The sequence below is a fragment of the Rhinoderma darwinii genome, chromosome 3 (genome assembly GCF_050947455.1).
Source record: "Rhinoderma darwinii isolate aRhiDar2 chromosome 3, aRhiDar2.hap1, whole genome shotgun sequence".
NCBI classification, from domain to species: Eukaryota; Metazoa; Chordata; class Amphibia; order Anura; family Rhinodermatidae; genus Rhinoderma; species Rhinoderma darwinii.
Genome location: NC_134689.1, coordinates 86,498,276 through 86,521,295, shown reverse-complemented (window position 1 = coordinate 86,521,295; position 23,020 = coordinate 86,498,276). Strand labels below are relative to the sequence as shown.

General features: G+C 41.0%; 1 protein-coding gene across 1 annotated transcript in view; it reads right to left on the bottom strand.

Moving 5' to 3' along the window:
• Positions 1-23,020, bottom strand: part of TGFBI (transforming growth factor beta induced) — a 59,904-nt gene that overhangs the window by 12,073 nt on the left and 24,811 nt on the right. The window contains exons 4-12 of the mRNA XM_075859993.1: positions 22,612-22,769; positions 22,300-22,464; positions 17,467-17,613; positions 14,573-14,717; positions 12,705-12,917; positions 7,741-7,878; positions 3,514-3,659; positions 1,041-1,177; positions 521-651 (exon numbers count right to left, since the gene is read on the bottom strand). Coding sequence (XP_075716108.1) covers positions 521-651; positions 1,041-1,177; positions 3,514-3,659; positions 7,741-7,878; positions 12,705-12,917; positions 14,573-14,717; positions 17,467-17,613; positions 22,300-22,464; positions 22,612-22,769 — 1,380 coding nt within the window. The remainder of the gene's footprint in view (positions 1-520; positions 652-1,040; positions 1,178-3,513; positions 3,660-7,740; positions 7,879-12,704; positions 12,918-14,572; positions 14,718-17,466; positions 17,614-22,299; positions 22,465-22,611; positions 22,770-23,020) is intronic.

Below are 23,020 nucleotides of genomic sequence, written 5' to 3'. Positions count from 1 at the left end.
GCAAAGAGGTGCTGTTTTTCAATTCCCCACCCAAAATGACAGCTGTAATCTGATTGGTCACTATGGGAAACACTAATGTTTTAATCTGCACTAGTTTTGATAAATCTCCTCCAAAATGGCCAACAAGCATTACAGTTTTAAGCTGACCTATCTCTCCTCTCTACCCTGTAGTAATAAAAACGATGAAACAACATTTTTTGAGATGACCGATGCAGGTTTTCTGGTGCAGGTTATGAAATGAATGTAGTGACCTGATTGGTTGCTGTGGACTTGTATATAAATGCTTATAAATAAGACCCTTGTCTAATAAACTTCACCAAACGTTTGATAATCATAATCATGAGATCAAACTTTTTTTTTTTCATGTCTTTTCCTGAACCTTGTATTCAGGCAGTTTATAAATAAATTCCATTGGCCTTATTCATAGACACCCTGTTTAGATAACTATGGGTCTGGATGTTTTTTGTTTCATTTATGGCTCCTTGTGTAGCATGCGGAGATTAAGAGACAGTACGCATACCTAATAGTTTGTTTAAATCTCCTCTTGGAAGAGCACGGAATGCTTCATCTGTTGGAGCAAAGACTGTGAAAGTTCCTTCTCTGTTCAGTGTCTCAGTAAGTCCAGCAGACTGGATTGCAGCCACCAACATGCTACGAGGACAATAAAGAGCAAAGATGATACTCATTTACAAACAGTACAAATAGATGCTCCTCCACATTACAGGGGATGTATGACATTATAAATTCATGGATACTTTTTTCCTGAAACAGCATCACTCTTGTCCATGGGCTGTATATTGTATTACAACTCAACCCCATTCACTGGAATCTGCCTGACCAACAATACCACACACAGACAATAGACAAGAGTGGCGCTGTTTCTCGAGGAAAAGACCCGTATTTTTCTCATCTCATACATCCCTTTTATCATTTCCACCATATGGTTAGCAATTTGACTTCAGTGTCAGTCATATGGCAGATTAATAATAGCTTAATATGTATAAATATTATTGTTAGAAGTTATCTAGATAAACTTGTACCTGAAGCGATTATCAGCTTTAAGGACATCCATGACATTTCCTGATGGAGGAGTCAGCAACTTGTCAACAATAAACAGAGTTCCGTATCTTCCTTTTTTGTCATGTGCGTCAATGCAACTGTTTTCAATGCAAAGGGCCTAAAAATAATCATACCAAATCTTTATATTGGCAGGTAACAAAATAAAATCACAGACGTCAATTAATTAAATTTTGGAGCTATTCTGTAAATATACAGCCCATAATATCCTATAGGCCACTGCTTTACCTCCATGTGCATCTCATTTTCCCCGGGATTTCCAGTGAGAAAATACTCCTTCGCATTGCTCTTATTGGGGAACGCTGTGGCACATGGAGGTACACAGAGGCATAATATAGTGCCACACAGATTGTAATACGGGTTCTCATTTTGGTCCCATATCACAGTCCATGTGCCTCTGTACCTCATGCTCATGAAGTCTAGGGAAACTCTGGAAAACTGGATTTCTGAGTAACCTGGATTAATGTCTAAAGTCAGTGCTATTCCTTCTGACGTAATTAAATATTTACTAGAAGGTGCCTAAATCAGACCGTTTCAATGAATGCAGATGAACACGGTAAATCTCCATTTTATAAGTGATCCGTTTTTGTTATTGAGAGATTATTCCTGCCCCCTGGAGATGATGTATGATAATGCAATACAGTCGTGTATGCTCCTCCCCATGGAAAAACTCCCCTCCCTCAGAAGCTAGGAAACAAGTAATAAAACTGTCCTGCAGCTTCCTGACACCAAAAACCATTATGATTTCAGCAACTATATGGTGCCAAGTGTAGCAGAATCATGTGTGACATTCAGCTTGCAAAGCCCTAAAATTATATTTATTATAAATTACTACATTTAATAATAATGCGTTAAAAATTTAAAGGAATTTTATGTCAGGTGATTTATGCTGAGAGCAGAATAGCAATGAAGGAGAGAAGCTGAGCTCTTTAATATAGGTAGAGTATATGTGCATTATTTCTGAGTAAAAGGCAGAGTAAATCCAGACAGGACTAATAGGAGAGACAGTAAGGGCATGACCACACGTGGCGTATTTCTTCCGCAACTGTCCGCATCAATGCCGCACAGAATCTGCGTTGCAGATTCTGTTGCGGATCTGCCCAAAATGTGCAGTAAATTGATGCGGACTGGCCGTTGCGTATTGAGGTGAAAGTACTTCCCTTCTCTCTATCAGTGCAGGATAGAGAGAAGGGACAGCCCTTTCCCTAGTGAAAGTAAAAGAAATTCATACTTACCGGCCGTTGTCTTGGTGACGCGTCCCTCTTTTCGGCATCCAGCCCGACCTCCCTGGATGACGCGGCAGTCCATGTGACCGCTGCAGCCTGTGATTGGCTGCAGCCGTCACTTAGACTGAAACGTCATCCTGGGAAGCCGGACTGGAGGAAGAAGCAGGGAGTTCTCGGTAAGTATGAACTTCTATTTTTTTTACAGGTTGATGTATATTGTGATCGGTAGTCACTGTCCAGGGTGCTGAAACAGTTACTGCCGATCGCTTAACTCTTTCAGCACCATGGACAGTGACTATTTACTGACGTCGCCTAGCAACGCTCCCGTAATTACGGGTGCACACGTAATCACCCGTAATTATGGGTGCACACACGTAGTCACCCGTAATTACGGGAGCCCCATTGACTTCCTCAGTCTGGCTGTAGACCTAGAAATACATAGGTCCAGCCAGAATGAAGAAATGTCATGTTAAAAAACCAATACGCTCCGCAGCACACATAACATGTACATAACATCTGCAGACTTCATTGCGGAATTTTGAATTTCCATTGAAGTCAATGGAGAAGTTCCGCAATGAGGCCGCAACCAGTCCGCCACACGTCCGCAACAACCATTGTATGCTGCGGACACCAAATTCCGCACCGCAGCCTATGCTCCGCTGCGGAATTGTCCGCAACGTGCAAACGAACCCTACTAAAAAGTTGTGAAAGGCAATGGAGAAACGGGTCCGCTGCGGATTAACGCTGCGGAGTGTCCGCAGCGGAATTGCAGAGCAATTCCGCTACGTATGGCCATGCCCTAAGAGTCCTGCTAACCCCGCCCACACAGGCTGATTGACAGCTTTCCCTATATCAGTGTGTACAGAGAAAGCTGTCAATCATCCTGTGTGGGCGGGGTAAGCAGGACTCTCACTGTGTCTCCTAGGACTCCTGTCTAGATTTTCTCTGAGAGAAGCTAAACGCTTTCATATTGATTTTAAGCAAGATTTCAATCACATACTGCCTTCAGATAGGATAGCATAAATCAAGTTTTGATAGATAGATAGATAGATAGATAGATAGATAGATAGATAGATAGATAGATAGATAGATAGATAGATAGATAGATAGATAGATAGATAGATAGATAGATAGATAGACAGACAGACAGTCAAATTACAAGACTAGTGCACTCTACAAGGAATCATAATAATATAAGCAGAATACTTACATTTCTGTATACGAAAACTCTAAGTTTCTTTCCACCAACTGTCTCTAAAACTTGCCCGTGATAAAGATATTTTGAAGAGAGCTGTTCTTTCACAATGTGATTCTGAAGCAGATTTTTCATGTCTCTGTCAATCACAGGAGTTCCAGCTGAATAATATAAAAAGTGTGTAAATAATTCAGAGGATTTAGGAATGTCATGACTATTATATTTAGACACTGCATTGTACTTTTCGTACACCGTATGATTTTATTTGGAGCATTATTGTGATGGTGCTTGTAATCTTTGAATCTTTGAATCATTTGTCGCTTTACAGTGTTTACCTTTTACCTCTACCAGGTTTTTTTTTCTGATGTAATCTCCTTGTCCCTCGCTCCAAAAAAAACGAATGAGGACCTAGTTGCCTACACAGACCTTGATCTGGACCAAGACAGATCAACCCCATATATTTACTTACAGTTATTCTTATTTAAATACACATTTAATCTAAAAAACTTTCCACATTAATTATGTTAAAAGTAAAATTAAAATTGGGCACAAATATGAAGACAAGTTTACCACTGAGCCGCTCACTATTACAGAAACTTTACTAGAGCCGCAGTGCTTGAAGGCTGTTAAGGTCAATATATTGTAAAATAGTGGGGATCACGATCAAAAGAAAGAAATGTAAGTAGAAGAAACTTCTGTGTAAGGTTTACATGTCATATAGTACAAGTAAACTTTGGGACAATCCCTTATCCTCATTTGAGTCATTTTCTTTTATGAAGCCAGGAGAGTTGGATTAGAAGGAAATTATTGCATTTAGGACGGCCTAATATTATGAGATTAATGATAATTTTGTGCTTTATATATTACTAAAAAAATCCTCAGTATGGCCCAGTGCCCTATTTAATATATGAGCACGAAGACATTCTGCTCCACAGAGTAATTCAGGAAATTGGTCTAAAACATTGCTCTTGGGTCACTCCTTTATACAACTCTTTGTGAGTTTCAGTCATTCCATTTGCTTGTCATCCTGTAAAAGTAGAGCACTGGGTCCTGGCTAGTAACCGGAAACATGGACATTTTGGTGCTACGGGCTAGGAGAATTTTACTGTGCAGATGATTAATATACAAAGTATTTTGGGATAAATCTCCCAAACCATTTACTTTTCCTGGTACTATAGCTTGTAAAGCGCACACATACTTTTAGCAAAAAGAGCAAACAACTGATCATACAAACTCTTCTTGAACTTTATTCTGCCTTCATACTGTACCGGTATTTAAAGGAACAGTGTCATCACAATTTTTTTTTAAATATGTTAAAGATGTTAGTGCTTTATTAAAAACGTTTATATTTATTTGTGTGTTTGTGTTTTACTTTTTCTTATTTTTACACTTTTTCTTCCCTATGGGGGCTGCCATTTTTTTTTCCATTTCTGTATGTGTCGATTAACGACACATACAGACATGGAATACGGCAGCCACAGTCCCATAGGGACTGCGAACGGGTCCCGTCCCATCCACTTCTGTGTACGCCGTCTGTGTGGGAACTGCGCATGCGCCGCTCCCACACAGTCCAATTTGAAATGCGCGCCGTCCGGCGCCATTTTCCTGTGGACCGGAAGTCGTGGCCGGACAGTAAGATTACTACTTCCAGTCGCGGCTTCCAGACTTGTGCACTTGGACCAGCGGCAGCAGACGGAGCGGATGGGCCGGAGGGAGCCGCGGCGGCAGGAGCAGGTAAGAGATTTCTATGTATGTTCGTGTTTGTGTGTGTTTACTACTGTATGTAAACCTACTACACTGTGTGTTAGCTCAAAAAATGGCGACACACAGTGTAGGAGGTTAGACCGTTCAAACCCCTCGTTTATCCCGGCACTAGCCAGGATAAAGGAGGGGGGGATTCTCAGAGCTCACTAGAGCGAGTGCTTTTTTCCCAATTTTGCAGCAAAAAGCAATGTGGTTGCTTTACCACATGCAATGCTGCAATTTTGGGAATAGCTCCATCTAGTGACCAGCAATGGGAAATATTATAAATTAGAATCTAATTTATAATATTTCCTGACTCGTGAAAAAAATAAAAAAAATTTGAACAATGTTTAATCACCTACACACTAAATGTTTAATTTAAAAAAAATTCCCTTTAATGTGGGGAAATTCACAAGGACTTCTACAGACAGAACTTAGAACAAGTCTGGAATAAATATTTATGTGAAATACTTGTGGCAGTGTCACACCATGGAGTTGAGAGGGGGGCATAATATACCCCCACTCTCCAGTGTGAGTATAGTACAGTTAAAGGAGTATCATGCACATAAAAAAACTAATAATATATGTAATTTACATGAATTATCCAAATTGCATCTTTTATAATGAAACCTTCCCCCGGGTGTTCCAAATCCTATCATTGTTTGGATAGAGTTGCCACTGGTTACGTCCTGCTGTAGTTTCTATTTTCCAGGATGAGCATGCACAGATGCTGTAGACAGGCAATTCAGCTATACAATACCCTGTATGCGTACTTGCTCTTTTCTGAAACAACAGGGTGGGCATCCACTACCCTGGGCATGCGCCATACTCTTTATCACTGCAGCACAGCTTTGGGAATTTAATTCTGGGCATGCGCAAATCGCTTCACACTGCAAGAATATAGGGCAGGTACGCACCACAGGAGCGCAGGGAGTTTATTTGTAATGTCGTTTTTCCCATTAGAACGAGAGGTACGTGGCATGCTCTGCTGGACCGCCCATTTCAGGCTCTGCACAGGAAAAAATATGTCTGATCCATGGAGGTCAGAAAAGAGGAAAGAGCAGGCAATAAAATCCTGGGACCATACAGTAGGCATGCTTCTAAAAATTTGCAAAGGTTGTGGGAATTTGGGAAAAACGTTTCAAGGTGGGAAAACCCATTTAATGTGTTTGGTCATTTAAACACTTTTATTTATAGAAGAAAATCTTCCTTTTTAACTTTCTCCAGTTTTCATTTTATTTTAGATTATATTTATTTTTACTGGTTTAATGTTCAATTACTGAAAGTGTAATATTAGTAAAAATTTTAGAGTCTTGGACAAACATTACTACTTTGGAGCCAAGAAAGTATCCACAACGTCTTTACTCCTCTGAAACGTCAGTGAGACCTCCACTTTTCAAGCAGATTTAGGCTGCGTTCCCATGTAGCGTAAACGCTGCGGAATTTCCGCTATGGAATTCTGTGCGGAAGTTAGGCAGCATTTACAGTAGCAGTAAAGTGAATGAGATTTAGAAAATCTCATGCCCGCGCTGCGGAAAAAAACGCACACAAAAGTGTTCTGCTGTGCGTTTTTCAATTCCGCAGCATGTCAATTTATGCTGTGGTTCTGTGCGAAGATGCTGCGTGTTTGGCCCATAGACTTCAATTACGCAGCGGAAACACAGTAAAAACCACTGGAAATCTGCTGGTGCACATACCTTTGCTATAACCAATGTTTAACACTAAGTCTGCAAGTAAAACTGCTGCGGAAAAAACGCAGCGTTTCCGCAGCAATATGAGCAGAGAAAATGCATTATTTGGTGCGGATTTCTGTAACAGATTTACCAGGGTTTGTAGTAGAAAATCTGCAGCGTATCGTGTATGGGAACATACCCTTACTTCCACTCAAACATCTTATTTATGGAGTTCCAGGGGAGCCTACGGATACTTGGTAGCGTTGGTCACTGGCACTACTATCTAAAAACATTTAAAACTTTCTGAAACCCAAATATTTCTTCATGTATAGCTCCAGCACAATCTACTGGATTGATAAAACCAAAATATTTGTTTGAGAATTCCATAATTTTGAAACTACGGCTTAGAACTACTTTATTTAAAGGAATAGTTCCATCTGGACCCCCACTCCTCATATGAACCGCAGCGTTCAGCTGATCACTGCGGATCGGGTTGCTTAAACCCCTAGTGATAGCAGCTGCGGAAATCTATACATGTTCTCTGTACATGACACCCAATCCAGTAGCTCATCATTCAAGCTAAAAAAAAAAAAAAGGGATCCTAAGAGGGAACGTAATAACGTAATGGATAAGAGTTGTCCTGTTGGAACAACCTCTTTAATACATGGGTAGAGCTCTTAGCTTAGGAAATCAACTGACATATTTGAATTATTTGTCAGAAGATTTTGAAATTGTTCAATCTATTAAAGCCACATTGATAATTCCAATTCCCAGCATGACAAAGTAAAATGTAAAGTAAGGGCCAGAGTCCAGGGATAAAACGAACCTTTAAATGCATTGTTGTGTGGTGCTATGACTGTCACTCGTTCATTTACAGCAAGATGAGTATTCAGTCCAGCTTGCTCGAAGAGTTCAATAGCGGTGGAAGCAACTGAGTCTTGGCCCAATTCAGATAATGTTTTAGCTGCAAAAGAAAATGAATCAGGTTAAGCAACAAACAGTAGAGAGTCTACCATCGGTCTAGATCAATGGTCTTTAAACTTAGCCATGTAGATGGGCCGCACATAGAAAAAATATGAATTTGACAGGCCGCATTACTTTCAAATTTGATACAATATAAAATTATTGTTAACCAATTAGTTATTTGAACTACTAAAAAAATACTACTTTACTATAATATTACTACATTACTATAATAATACTACATTACTATTACAATACTATATTACTATAATAATACTGCACTACTATAACAATACTACATTACTATAATAACAATATGTCCTCTGTAGATAATGCCACACTGCCCTCTGTAGATATTGCCACAGTGCCCTCTGTAGATAGTGCCACACCCCTCCCCAATAGATAATGCCACAGTGCCCTCCGTAGATAGTGCCAGAGTAGATTCTGCCACAGTGTCCTCTGTAGATAATGCCACAGTGCCACCTGTAGATGGTACCACAGTGCACTCTGTAAATGGTGCCACAGTGCCCTCTGTAGATAGTGCCACAGTGCCCTCTGTAGATAGTAAAAACACACAGCCCTCTGTAGATAGTGCAACACCCCCTATAGATAGTGTCACACACACCCCCTATAGATAGTGCCACACATACGTCTCTGTAGATAGCGTTCCACACACCCCCACCCTGTCGACAGCACTACTTCCCCCCTTCCTGTAGATAGCTCCATTGGAGCTCCCTCTAGGAGTGGAAGCCAGAGCGTTGTCGATGCTCTTGCCGGGGATTCCTCTCGTGGAGGAGCCCCTGACGTTTAAGTCCATATATGGACAGTGAAGTCAGGGACCACATCTAGGAGCGGAATCCACGGCAGGAGAGTCGGCAGTGCTCTGCCCAGGGATTCCGGTACAGGAGGAGCACCTGACGGGACAGTGACATCAGGGGCTCCTCCAGGAGAGGAACCCAGGGCCAGAGCGTCCCTACATCAGAATAACGTCCCAATACCTGTATGGTCTGAACTGGGCATCAAGCTCAGTGTATATATGTCCGTCAAAACTGTTTAGAATTTACTTACTGTGCCATCTAACGAATTCCTAGGCACTGCACTAAATATTATTTAATGTACTCTATAAGACCAATTAATGTGCTAAAACAACCACTATTTAGGAAAGCAAAGTAGCTACTTAGGGGTATGGCTGAACTAATCCCCTATACGTTACCATCATTCTAGCCCACTTAGGAGGCAGCGAGGACACGATATCGATGGGAGTGTGATGATGTAGTAGCGCTCCTATCCTATTGGATGTCCGATGACCAAGCCCCCAGAAGAGGCGGAGCCAACACATATACAAAAGAGCGTGCGTCTAAGCGCTCGCTGCCATTGCCGCACTATCTGTCAAGCCGTGAGGCTCACCATCTCCCTGACGAGCCAGTATAACCGGTGAAATGCGTAGGAGTAGGAGCTCTAGCAAGGATAACGGATTGAATTATAGGGATAGGTTCCATAGACAATGGGGTCGTTCTCTTTAGAACGAGTGCCTGATATCGTTGTCAACAGTGAGGGCTTAGTCTAGGCTAAAGGGACAGGCAGAATACTACTGTATACTCCTACCATCCTCAGCAACCCTGCTGTATATGTTCTAGGAACGTCAATTTAGTATTCACCAAGCGGAATGCTTAGGCTGTATATGCAATACAATTATATTAATACTATACACACTGATATTGTTATTCTATTTTATATGGGTAAAATTAAAAGTTATATTTTATTCGCTATTCCTTCCTCAATACATTTGCACTCCTAGAGGTAGCCCCAATGGGGCTATCTACAGGAAGTGGGGTGTTGCGCTGTCGACAGGGTGGGGTGTTTGTGGCGCTATATACGGGGGGTGGCACAATCTACAGGAGACTGTGTGAGGAGGTTTCTACAGGGGGGGCACTTTCTACAGGAAGGTGTGTACGGCACTTTCTACAGGGGGAGAGTGTGTGGCGCTCCTCTTTCGACCTGCTGACTGCTGTGAGCTTCGGTGCACTGCGGGCCGCAGATATCCTCAAGGGCTGCACGTTGCCTGCCAGCTGCATGTTTGAGTCCCCAGGTCTAGATACTGTATTTCTTGAACATTACATGTTAAGCATTAAAATGATAGCGTACGCTAATATAAAATTAACTATGCATTCATGCTATCGTTGACAACATGTATATACACCAACGCCTCTAATCTGTGCCAGTCACTGCACTGGTTGCCCATCCCCTTCCGAATAAAATTCAAACTTATTACTCTCACCCACAAAGCTCTCCACAGTGCTGCACCTCCTTACATCTCCTCCCTCATCTCTGTCTACCACCCTACTCGGGCTCTACGTTCTGCCAACGACCTTAGATTAAAATCCTCCATAATCCGAACCTCCCACTACCGTCTCCAGGATTTCTCTCGTGCTGCACCCGTCCTCTGGAATGCGCTACCCCAGACAATCCGATTAATTCCCAATATCCACAGTTTTAAACGTGCCCTGAAAACACATCTATTTAGACAGGCCTATAAAATTCCCTAATCTGACTCCTTTTCATGGCCCTCCATTTAGATTAGTCATCAGAATAAGATTCCCTCACACTCCTTCTCTTCATGTCCGTCATACACGGATACTGGCTGGTGACCGGCTCATGCAGCTTTATGTTACCACCGCATGTGTATAAAAATGGCCGGACCATTGTACAGAACAAACACTGTTACACTTTGTGTCTCCCTTATGTCCTCATAGATTGTAAGCTCTTGCGAGCAGGGTCCTCACTCCCCAGGTTTGAATTGTAAATGAACTTTGTCACTATGTAATGTCTGATATTGTTTTCATGTTCCCTCTACATTGTAAAGTGCTGCGTAATATGTTGGCGCTATATAAATAAAGATTATTATTATTATTATTATTAAGGGATGCTTATGATCTAAAGGCCCTTTTACACTGGCCGATAAGCAGCCGATGCAACGAGCGCCGATCAACGGGACATCGTTGATCAGTCGCTCGCTTACTCCTGTCACACGGAGCTATGGATGGGGGCAAGCGGTCGTTACTCCGATCGATCGTCCCCATCCATTATTATCATGTCGGCAGCGCGTCTCCCTGTTTAGACAGTGAGATGTGCTGCCGACAAAGATAATCTTTTACTTTTTCAAAACGATGCGACCAGCAGATGATCGAGCATTTGCTCATTCATCTGCAGATCGTTCCCCTGTTTACACCGGGCAATTATTGGCAACGAGCATTATAGTAACGCTCGTCTGCCCATATAATCGTCCTGTGTAAAACCCCCGTAGGTCTTCAGCTAGTTACAAGTGCTACAGTATGTATATATTATGTGGCTGTTCATTTGCTGCAGTCAATATATTTTGTAAAATATATATATGTATTGTATTTAATATATGTATCTAATATATTGTATAGTAGAGATTGATATTGTGCTCCAAAATTCTTGAACTCAGCATTTTCCTTAAAATAAATTTCCTCCTTAATTGAAAAATAAACTCAATTTTTTATGGATAAATGGCAAATGTCTATGTTACCTAGTGTCTGCAGTAAGTTGGGTTACCCTTATGTCTATGAGGGCTGCCACTAGTGCTTGTCACCTGGTATCTGATGTCTATGAGGGCTGCCACTAGTGTTTGTCACCTGGTATCTGATGTCTATGAGGGCTGCCACTAGTGCTTGTCACCTGGTATCTGATGCCCTAAGTACAAGGTGATTTAGAAGTAGCTCAATAGAATATTACATTACTTCATAAAAGAGGACTACTGATGGATGTTTAGTCTTGTACTATTTTGCATTAATTTTTGTTGAAATGTTTATATAACACCATTAAAACTAGTAAAATATCATACCTTTTTTTCCACTCCCATTGTCCCATTGACTTATCACTGAATATTTATTCATAAATTATATGATAACACTCATCATTTATGCTCAAAACTTACAACTCTGCCCTTCACAGAGTGCCACAAATCTATTTCACCTCTCTCATCTCCACACTATCTAATAATCCAAAACGCCTCTTTGATACTTTTCACTCCCTCCTTAGTCCTAAAGTGCAGACGCCAATCACAGATCTCTGTGCTGAAGACCTGCCCACTTATTTTAAAGTTAAAATTAACAACATCCGCCATGATATTATCTCCCAGTCCCCTAGTAACATTGATCCCTTCCCTCCCGCACTCCCTCTTCTTCACTCTCAGCATTTGACCCAATAACAGAAGAAGAAGTCTCTAAGCTCCTCTCTTCTTCTCGTCCTACTATCTGTCCTAGTGATCCTATCCCCTCACACCTCCTCCAGTCCCTCTCCCCAGCTGTCACTGGTCACCTAACTAAAATATTTAACCTCTCTCTTTCCTCTGGTATCTTTCCCTCCTCTTTTAAACATGCCATTATAAACCCATTACTGAAAAAAAAAAACAACATCTTGAACCATGCAGAGCTGCTAACTATAAAAATGTGTATAAAAGATGGCTGGACCATTGTACTGAACAAACACTTTTACACTTTGTGTCTCCCTTATTTCCTCATAGATTGTGAGCTCTTGCGAGGAGGGTCCTCAATCCTCCTGTCTGAATTGTAAATTAACTTTGTCACTATGTAATGTCTGATATTGTCTGTTTATGTTCCCTCTAAATTGTAAAGTGCTGCGTAATATGTTGGAACTATATAAATAAAGATTATTATTATTATTATTATTATTATTATTATTATTATTAGAGATAATATATTCATACAGATTCATTGACCTGTATTGAGAAATAGTAATAGTCAGACTATTATTTATGTGAATATATTATAATATTAACAATACCTGAATCTGGAATCAACAATTCATCAATGAAGTGAACGACTCCATTAGTGGCCAAAATATCCTTCTTAGCAATGATTGCTTTTCCATTAAGCGTGAGTTCATCACCAAGACAGCCAACTTCGAGTGGAGATCCTTCAATGGTTTCAATGGAAGATCCAGCAATAATTGCTTCAGAACACTGGGCAGAGTTTAAGAGGTGATGGTGTAAAAGATCTAGAAAAATATAAAGGTGCATTTATATAGAAGCCAATTCATATGAGGTCACCCATAAGCATTAGATTAATGTTATTGGATCCTGATCTAATTTGTAAGTTGCTGCCACTATGGAAACATCCAAACATGCATTTTAATAGAGGTTTGAGATAGTCTGTATTCCTGTTACCAAATTCATATCTCAGAACTGATGTCCTCAAGTATCATAGCTGTAACTCAGAGTATGGGATTAGTATGAGGGTATGGGTAGGGTACTAGAAGAATAAAGGTGAAGACAGTGAGTGCCGACATGTGAATAAGGGGACATTCTCATATAGTACTGAGATACTAATATAATGGTGGTTTCTCTTGGCTCAAATACCCACAAAATCTCTCTCAGACCGGAGCAGGCAAAACTAAATTGGGTATGATCCAACAAATACCATAAATAACATATATAAAGTACAGTGAAGTTTACCCCTCAGACGGCACTGGTAACAGTCCAATATCATTCAGTATGGACTCTCTCCCAGAAAAATGCAGTGGACAGTCCGCAATCCAATGAGGGTGTGGATGGTAATTCTTATCCTTGTAGTTCCACCGAGCTCCTTATCGTCTCTCTCCACATTCAAAGAACTCCTGGTAGGAAAAGGATCTTATGTCTCTAATAGATGGAAAAAGGAAGACACATAGTGCAACACCCTCTGAAAAAAGATTGCTCCACGCCAAGTTTAATCCATACTCACAGAAGTAACAAGAAATAAAAGCATCAAGGTGAGTAAAAATCGTTAAAATTTCTAAGCGGCACGCAAAACACTCTCGCCCGACCCTGGGTTTCGCCCTTCCGGCTTCCTCTGGGGCAGGCGAGAGTCGGGCGAGAGTGTTTGGCGTGCCGCCTAGAAATTTTAAAAGATTTTTACTTACCTTGATGCTTTTATTTCTTGTTACTTCTGTGAGTATGGATTAAACTTGGCGTGGAGCAATCTTTTTGCAGAGGGTGTTGCACTATGTGTCTTCCTTTTTCCATCTATTAGAGACATAAGATCCTTTTCCTACCAGGAGTTATTTGAATGTGGAGAGAGACGATAAGGAGCTCGGTGGAACTACAAGGATAAGAATTACCATCCACACCCTCATTGGATTGCGGACTGTCCACTGCATTTTTCTGGGAGAGTCCATACTGAATGATATTGGACTTTTACCAGTGCCGTCTGAGCGGTAAACTTCACTGTACTTTATAGTACTGAGATACTGTTTTATAATAAAATGCAATTGTTCTCATTATTAAAACATAAAAATCATCAAAGTATTATTGGTTTGCTCTGTTATTAACTTAACTTTTAAAAAAGTATGTCTAGACATAACAGGAATACAACAAGTAGCTCTATGAGGTAGATGGTAGAGCAGAGGTCCCCAACCTTGGGAACAATAGTATTTAAAGCTGCCACCAGCTGGGAAGTCACATGACGGGGGTCGTAGAGTCACATTTGGCACACCAGCCACCAGTTAGTGAACTCTGTAGTAGAGCATATAAGGCATCAGAATTTAGTTCTTCATATCAAAGCATAATCTAGTTCTACATAGCAAAGAAGGTTTTTATGCATCTGCATTTTAGAATGATACCATATAGAGTTTATTATATGCTAAGTGTAAAAGGTGCTACTTTAGTATCTTGCCTTTAAGTGCTTCTGGGTCTCCAAGGATTCTGGCCAGAGTTTCCTTTGGAACTTTCTCAAAGGCTTCATTGGTGGGAGCAAGGAGAGTGTACTGTTTATCTTCAATCTGTAGCAGTGTATCGAGGCCTGAAGCTACTACAGCGGTCTGCAAATGTGACATAATTGACAAGAAATTCTTCCTTCAGTTTCCAGGAACAAACACAGACAGCTCATTGTTTATGATGTAAATTTAGGTGTGGTTTGTGTATTAGATATTTTTTGACATTCTGCATAATAAATGCTAATATTCCCTAAGAAACAGAGAACCTAAACTTGTATGTCTATGTGTACCTCTTTTCTACAGTTCAATACAATTGTGAAAGCCAGACTTCCATTAGTTTTTTGCCCAGACAATTGCTATCAGTTCTCACGGTGAACCACCACAGCCTAATGATTAGCTATGAATGGTCATTCATTCTACAAACTTTAGTTTGGTCAGACGATCAAAAACCTCCAACCATTTTAAGCGTAATAAAATGGATATACAATACCTTAGCTTAGGGTTGTTTTTCCCAAACTGTAGGACATGTGAAGACCTCCAGGGGGTCGCGAGCCACTCACTGATTTCCCAGTTTCAACTGTATCTGCGTCCTCAGTTGAATTCAAAGCTGGAGCAAGGAGCTGATGGCTCCATGCTTCAGTATTTACTATGCCGTGAGCGGCTCGGTGCAGACAGGCACGATGTAGTGATGTCATCGAGCCAGTCTTCGCTGACCACACACTGCACAGACCGGAGGAGCAGAAGGATATTCTGCACCTGACGTGGTAACGGGCATAGGTGAGTATATATTTTATTATTTGTATTAGTCACTATTGAGGCTGTGTAGAGGGAGCTATGAGGCATTATACTGCAGAGGGCAGCTGTGGGGAATTATACTGTTCGGTGGCAGCTTTAGGGGTATTATACTGTGTGGAGGGAAGCTATGGTAGCGGTTATGGGGATATTATACTGTGGGGGGACAGCTATGGGGGCATTTTACTGTGTGGGGAGAGCAATGGGAGATTATACTGTGGGGAGGTCAGCTATAGGGACCTTATGTTATGTGGGGGCATTTATAGGGGCATTATACTGTGTGGGCAACTATAGGGGCATTATACTGTGTGAAGCCAACTATGGGGGCTTTATACTGTGGGGGGCGATAGGGGCATTATACTGAGGGGCAGCTATAGGGGCATTATACTGTTGGGGCACGTATGGGGGCATAATACTGTGTGGGGGCAGCTATAGGGGCATTATACTGCATGGGGGCAACTATGGGGGCTTTATACTTTGTGGGGGAAATTATAGGGGCATTATACTGTGTGGGGGCAACTAAGGTGTTATTATACTGTGTTTAGCAGCTATGGAGGCATTCTACTGTGTGGGGGCAGCTGTGGGGAATTATACTGTTCGGTGGCAGCTATAGGAGCATTATACTGTGTGGAGGGCAGCTATGGTAGCCGTTATGGGGATATTATACTGTGTGGGGACAACTATGGGGGCATTTTACTGTGTGGGGACAGCAATGGGGATTATACTGTGGGGAGGGCAGCTATAGGGACCTTATCTTATGTGGGGGCATTTATAGGGGCATTGTACTGTGTGGGGGCAGCTTTAATGGCATTATACTGTGTAGGGGCAGCTATGGGGGCATTATACTGTGTGGGCAGCTATAGGGGCATTTTACTGTGTGAAGGCAGCTATGGGGGCTTTATACTGTGTGGGGGCAACTATAGGGGCATAATACTGTGGGGGAAGCTATGGGACATTATACAGTGTGGGGGCAGCTATAGGGTCATTATACTGCATGGGGAAACTATGGGGGCTTTATACTATGTGTGGGAAATTATAGGGGCATTATACTGTGTGGGGGCAACTATAGAGGTGTTATACTGTGTGGGGCGGCTATAGGGGCATTATACTGTGTGGGGGCACTAAGGGGATATTATACTGTGTGGGGCAGCTATAGAGCCATTATACTATGTGGGGGCAACTTTAGGGGCATTTTACTGTGTGGGGACAGCTATGGGGCATTATACTTTGTTGGGCAGCGATTGGGGGCGTTATACTGTGGGGGCAGCTATAGCTGCTTTATACTGTGTGGGGGCATCTAAAGGGGCATTATACTGTGTGGGGCAGTTATAGGGGCATTATACTGTGTGGGGGCAACTATAGGGGCTTTACACTATGTGAAGCAGCTATGGGGGCATTATACTGTGTGCAAGAAGCTATGGGGGTATTATACTGTATGGGGGCAGCTATGGGGGCATTATATTGTGTGGGGCAGCTTTAATGACATTATACAGTGTAGGGAGGCACTATAGAGACATTATACTGTGAGGGGGCAGCTAAAGGGCCATTATCCTGTGTGGGGGCATCTATAAGGGCATTATACTGTGTGGGGGCCACTAAAGGGTTATTATACTTTGTGGGGGGAGCACTGGGTTGAGGCCCATTCAGATGTGTTTCAAATCCCTGTGCTAAACCCCTATGTATCTGATGGCTACTGATGGACGGGTCGGGTCGGACCCACCATAAGCAGCCATAGTCGAGCCTCAGTGACGCACAGCAGCAGGATAACTTGAGCCTGCCCCATCCTCCTCCCGCACAATTGGCGTTGTTTTCAATGTTGCAGGGACTTATATTTTGATTAGAGCTAAGCTCTGGCATCTTACTACGAATGATGTTGACATACGTCAGGCGAAATAGGGCTTAGTACGGTAAGGAGGGGGGGGCAAACAAATGTCTCGGACAGACGTGGGACCCGGCCTCAGAAAGTTTGGGAACCACTGGCTTAGGGTAATGGTTAGGTACAGATATGAAGTTAAGAAAGCCACAAATGTTGTTTTATGAAAAATAATGAACATGAACATACCCTCAATGTTTCCAGACTTTCTTCAGTTTCAATCACTTCGTCAATGTTATTTGTGACTGCTGTGATTACTTTATCAATCACGTGGACTACACCATTTGTAGCATGATGGTCTGCCTTAATAAGGCGGGCACAATTTACTGTAACAATCTGTACATAAGGAAAATGAGTTAGAGAGGGAAAGAGAAATCATTGGAAAGTTAAAATACATTACGATTAAAACAAGTCATGGGGGATACATCAAAAGGTTTGTGACAGTTTTCTGGTATTAAAAAAGCCATAAATTTGGCGCATGCCATAGTTGGGCTAAATTTTGCCACTTTTTATTTCTCTCGCCATTTGGTGATAAAAGGGGCGTGGTTTAGTCAAAGAGGGCGGGGGTCCATCAGAACAATAGATTTACCACAAATTATACCAGAAACTGGCGTATGTTATGGTGCAAATCTACAGACAGCGAAAGATGCACCAAAATTATTAAGGGGTGTGCAATAAATTTGGCACATTTTCCGCCGGTATAAATTAGTTAAGCCTGGCGTTTTAAATTCCAGTCTTAATATATTCCACCCGCTGTCTTGATTAACTTTTGTGAAGGTGAGCAGAGATCTCTTAGCTAAGGATGAAGAACCACTTGGGCAAAGGGTCATTTCAACTTGGCGCTTTACTTAGTTGGATAATTTCTACCTTTAATCAGAATTACGGTAGCAGCAGAGGAATGAACTATTTAGATCATACACAACCTAAACTGGTTCTACTACAATTACTACTCTCATTATCATGATGAGGTTAGAGACATGTCTATGCATTATATGTTAAATACAATATATTGGCAAATGTAATCATTGAATTCAGGTGTTTTATTCATTCCCATAGTACAGCTATAAAATCCATCACCTAGCCATGCAGTCTGTCTTTACGAACATTTGTGAAAGAATGTATGTCTATGGAATAGAGTTGTTCCAAAGAGCTCACAGAAGTCTAGCGTGGCACTGTAATAGGATTCCATCGTTGCAACAAGTCAGTTTCTGAAATTTCTTCCCTCGTAGATATTTCTCGATCAGCTGTGAGTGGTATTTTTTGTAAAGTGGAAGCATTTAGGAACCACAGCAACTCGGCCACAAAGTGCGGAACACGTAAAGTTACAGAGCGGGGTCACCGAATGCTGAGGCGCGTAGTGAATAAAAGTCACCAACGCTCTGCTGACTCAATAACTGCAGTTTCAAACCTCTAGCTTTGGTAAATGCCAGGATAACGTTACCTGCCTGATTGCACTGTGCCAACTGTCTATCTATCTATCATCTATCTATCTATCTATCTATCTATCTATCTATCTATCTATCTATCTATCTATCTATCTATCTATATATCTATCTAAACTTGAAAATGTATAAGTAACCTCCAGCTTCCAGCTTTTCAGTAAGTCTTTAGTCTTAAATCTTTAGTTTTCCTTGGCTAGTGTTATTCACTTGCATTATTGAACTACTCTTTTTAAATACTGTCTGAACAGTACCCTGGAAATATTCCAGAAGTTCCCCTCACCGATATCTCTCTGAATGCCAATTTTCATACCGATGAGTATTGCTGTTCATAGGTTATTAGAATCTGAAAAGTAGAAGCATTACATCTGCTGAAAGTCTGCTCCAGGGGTCCAGTGAATAATACTTTCTATTATTAATCCTGATCTCTCACCCTACCAATTTCAGGTTAAGCCCCCTTGTTCGTGAGCTAATTTTCTTTTAGAAAAATACTCCCCTCCTGAACCATATGGAATAAATGGAAAACATATGTTGCACAAGCAACATATGACATTAGTTCTGGGACTCATGCAATATTTTTTGTATTCAGTTTATAGAAATTTTAGGATACCTATGTCTTTAGTCTTAGCCCCTTAATGACCGGGCCATTTTGCACGTTAATGACCAAGGATTATTTTTGTTTTTTCGCGGTCACATTTCAAGAGTCGTAACTTTTTTTTTATTCCGTCGAAATAGCCGTATAAGGGCTTGTTTTTTGCGGGACGAGTTGTATTTTGTAATTGTACCATTTTTAGATGCTTATAATATATTGATTAACTTTTATTAACTTTATTTTAGGAGAGAATTGAAAATAAGCAGCTATTCCAGCATTAATTTTCACGTTATAAATTTACGCCGTTTACTATGCAGCGTAAATAACATGTTAACTTTATTCTATGGGTCAGCACGATTACGGGGATACCAAATATGTAAAGGTTTTATATGTTTTTCTACGTTTGCACAATAAAAACCCTTTTAGGAAAAAATTACTTGTTTTTGCATTGCCGCATTCCAAGAGGCGTAATTTTTTTATTTTTCCGTCAATGTGGCCGTATGTGGGCTTGATTTTTGCGGGCCAATGTGTAGTTTTTATCAGTACTATTTTGGGGTACATAGGACTTATAGATTAACTTTTATTAAATTTTTTTATGGGGAGAAAAGAGAGAATTTTGCCGTTGTTACTTGCGGGTTTTTTTGGACGCCGTTCATCCGGCGGTTTAATTAATGTCTTCATATTACTGTTCAAGTTGTTACGATCGCGGGGATACCATATATGTGTATGTGTTATTTGTTTCGACTTTTTTACTAAATAAAACCACTTTTTGGGCAAAAAGTTTTATTTGATTTTGACTGTAATTTTTTTTTCACAAACTTTATTTAACTGATTTACATTTTTTTTTTTTAGTCCCACCAGGGGACTTCACTATGCGATCTGCTGATCGCATATATAATGCTTTGGTATACTTAGTTTACCAAAGCATTATTGCCTGTCAGTGTAAAACTGACAGGCAATCTATTAGGCCATGCCTCCGGCATGGCCTAACAGGCATTTGCTGAAGCCAGACCTGGGGGTCTTTGTTAGGCCCCCGGCTGCCATGGAAACCTGACGGCAACCCGCAATTTCTTTGCGGGGGTGCCGATGGGGTAACAGAGGGAGCTCCCTCCCTCTGTCAAACACATTAGATGTCACTGTCACTATGGACAGCGGCATTTAATGGGTTAAACTGACGGAATCGGAGCGCGCTTCGATTCCGGAAGTTGCAGCAGGAACCAGGCTGTGTATAACAGCCGTGCTCCTGCCGCAGATCGCGTGGGTACACTGTCAGTACCCGCGCCATCACAGGATGGATATATCCGTCCTCCTGCACGAACTAGCAGCTGCTGAGGACGGATATATCCGTCTTTCGGCGTTAAGGGGTTAAGGCAAACATCTCAATAATAAAATGCAATACATCATAAAATAAAAATACCTTCCCATCGCCATATAATATGGTGATATAAACGATAAACAATTTAAAGATGACTGAAAAAAAAATGAGCAACGCAACTAGAGAAATTGGTCTGAGTTTCCACAATTTTTTCCATAGGCATTCATTGTAGTTTTCCACAGCGTATTTTTACGCTGCGAAAATACAAGGCATGCTCACCAAGTGTGAGTGCACCATGACAGTCAAAAAAAATCTGGTGGCCCACAGCCGCCACTAGTATGTCCAATAAGTGTACGGCTATATGATGGTATTCAGGAGTGCATCCAACATACCATTATTCTACACTTTCTCTTCCAATATTGAAGGATTTTAAGTTGCTTGGTAATAAAACAATTAAATAAAAAAAGTAAAAATTCTAAAAAGGGAAAGGGAATCAGAATAAACATATTGACATATTTACTAATAACCGCTATCATAATAAATATAGCGCAGCTAATAAGCTGCAATAGGTTTCCCTGACATAGCTCATCAACACTTTTCTGTGCAAAAAACTAGTAAGGTTTTTTTGACAAGTAAATCGCACTATATGTGACCTGGAAGCCACAATCTCTTTTTCTTTGCAAATGTCAGGAAAAAAATGGTGCAGGACTTGAAAAATAAGGTGTTTTGCATGAACACCATACTTGTAAATGCAATGACTCTAGAAAACACATGCAAGTTTAGTGATACCCATGTCCAACTGAGTTGCCATGTAAATATACCGGTAGTTACACAACTAGTGGACTAATACAATAATAATAATAATAATAATAATAATAATAATAATTACTAGTAATAGATTTGCTTCATCTAGAAATAAGTGTAGAAAATGTCTAATTCCCTGCTTGACCACTGTAGTCCCCATCCCATTTGCAGATTATTGAAAGCCATAACCAGTGGTTTACAATTGACAAAAACTCTGGGCAGCCAGGTGGAGTCAGGGGCATAGCTATAGGGAATGCCGGGGGAGCAGTCGCACCCAGGCTCTGGTGCCCGAGGGGTCCAAAGATCCCTCTGTCACATATGAAGACACCAATATTGCAAACAGCCATGGGAGTTGTCAGGGGATGCCAACAAGCTATTTTGCCTTGGCCAGGATATTTAGATACAGGGATGAGGTAGCAAAGTGAACCTTTGCCCCAAATTATGGAAAGCCTAGCTACAGCTCTGAAATACATATGGTAGGTGGGGGCCCTGTTACAGATTTAGCATTGGGGCCCAAGAGCTTTAAGTTACGCCTCTGGGTGGAGTTCAAAAATCCCACCTATTTGCAGGTGATTTCCATGGATAGCAGGAACTACTCTGGATATAACAATATATGATGGAATTGCTTTTTATGCAATTTCATACTATTTTATGGAATGCACCCTCCCAACTGGAGGTTCTCTTTGCTTTGATCTATCAAAACTGTCTAACAGTAAAACTGTCCTTGTTGCTCATAGCAACCAATCACAGTGCAGCTTTCATTTTTCCAGCACAATTTAAGAAATGAAAGCTGAGTTCTAATTGGTTAGTTTTACTAAAAATAAACTTTATTTACAGTTGGTGTATGCAACTATTGCTATACAGACACTTACTCCATTTGGATAGTGATGTATATGAATGTCCAGGTTCTGGTACATTGACGGCACAGTGGCTCCATGCTTCATTTCATCTGTGAGAAGACGCCTGTCCACCATGTGATATCGTAATGCATTAAGAAGCTCGATATTAACATTGCTCACTAAAGCATCTAATATTTCCTGCAAGACATTGTAAGCAATAAATATGTCAGACGCTTGTCAGAAAAAAAATCTGCAGATGTTTTGTGGTATTTGAAGTCTTTGTGCTACTTTTTACTGCACAATAATCGTACTATAAGCTGCCTAGAGACAAATTTTTATACTTACAGCTGGCAAAGCTGCCCAGGCCTCGTTGCTTGGTGCAAAAATAGTAAAACTTCCAGGACCCTCAATTTCAGGTCTTAAGTTGGCTCTGTCTGAATATAATTGTGTTGTAGCTGCTCCAACAATTCCCAGTGTATCATAAATATTCGAGAGAGGAAGGGCTGCGGAAGACATAAAAGGAACCATTTGATAGAACAGAGTCAATATGATGTTTTCTACCAACTCTGTTTGCTTCGGCCTGGCTGTCCCTTCATGCTCATGATCTGCCCACTTCAGGCTCCGGGATTTGCATTTCGGCCTTTTATGCAAATAAACAGGAACGTTGTTTTGCATTCACTAAAATACTTTTCATTCCAACATCAATATTAGTTCATCAAGCTGTATACAGAACATAAATATCACTTTTATGCAG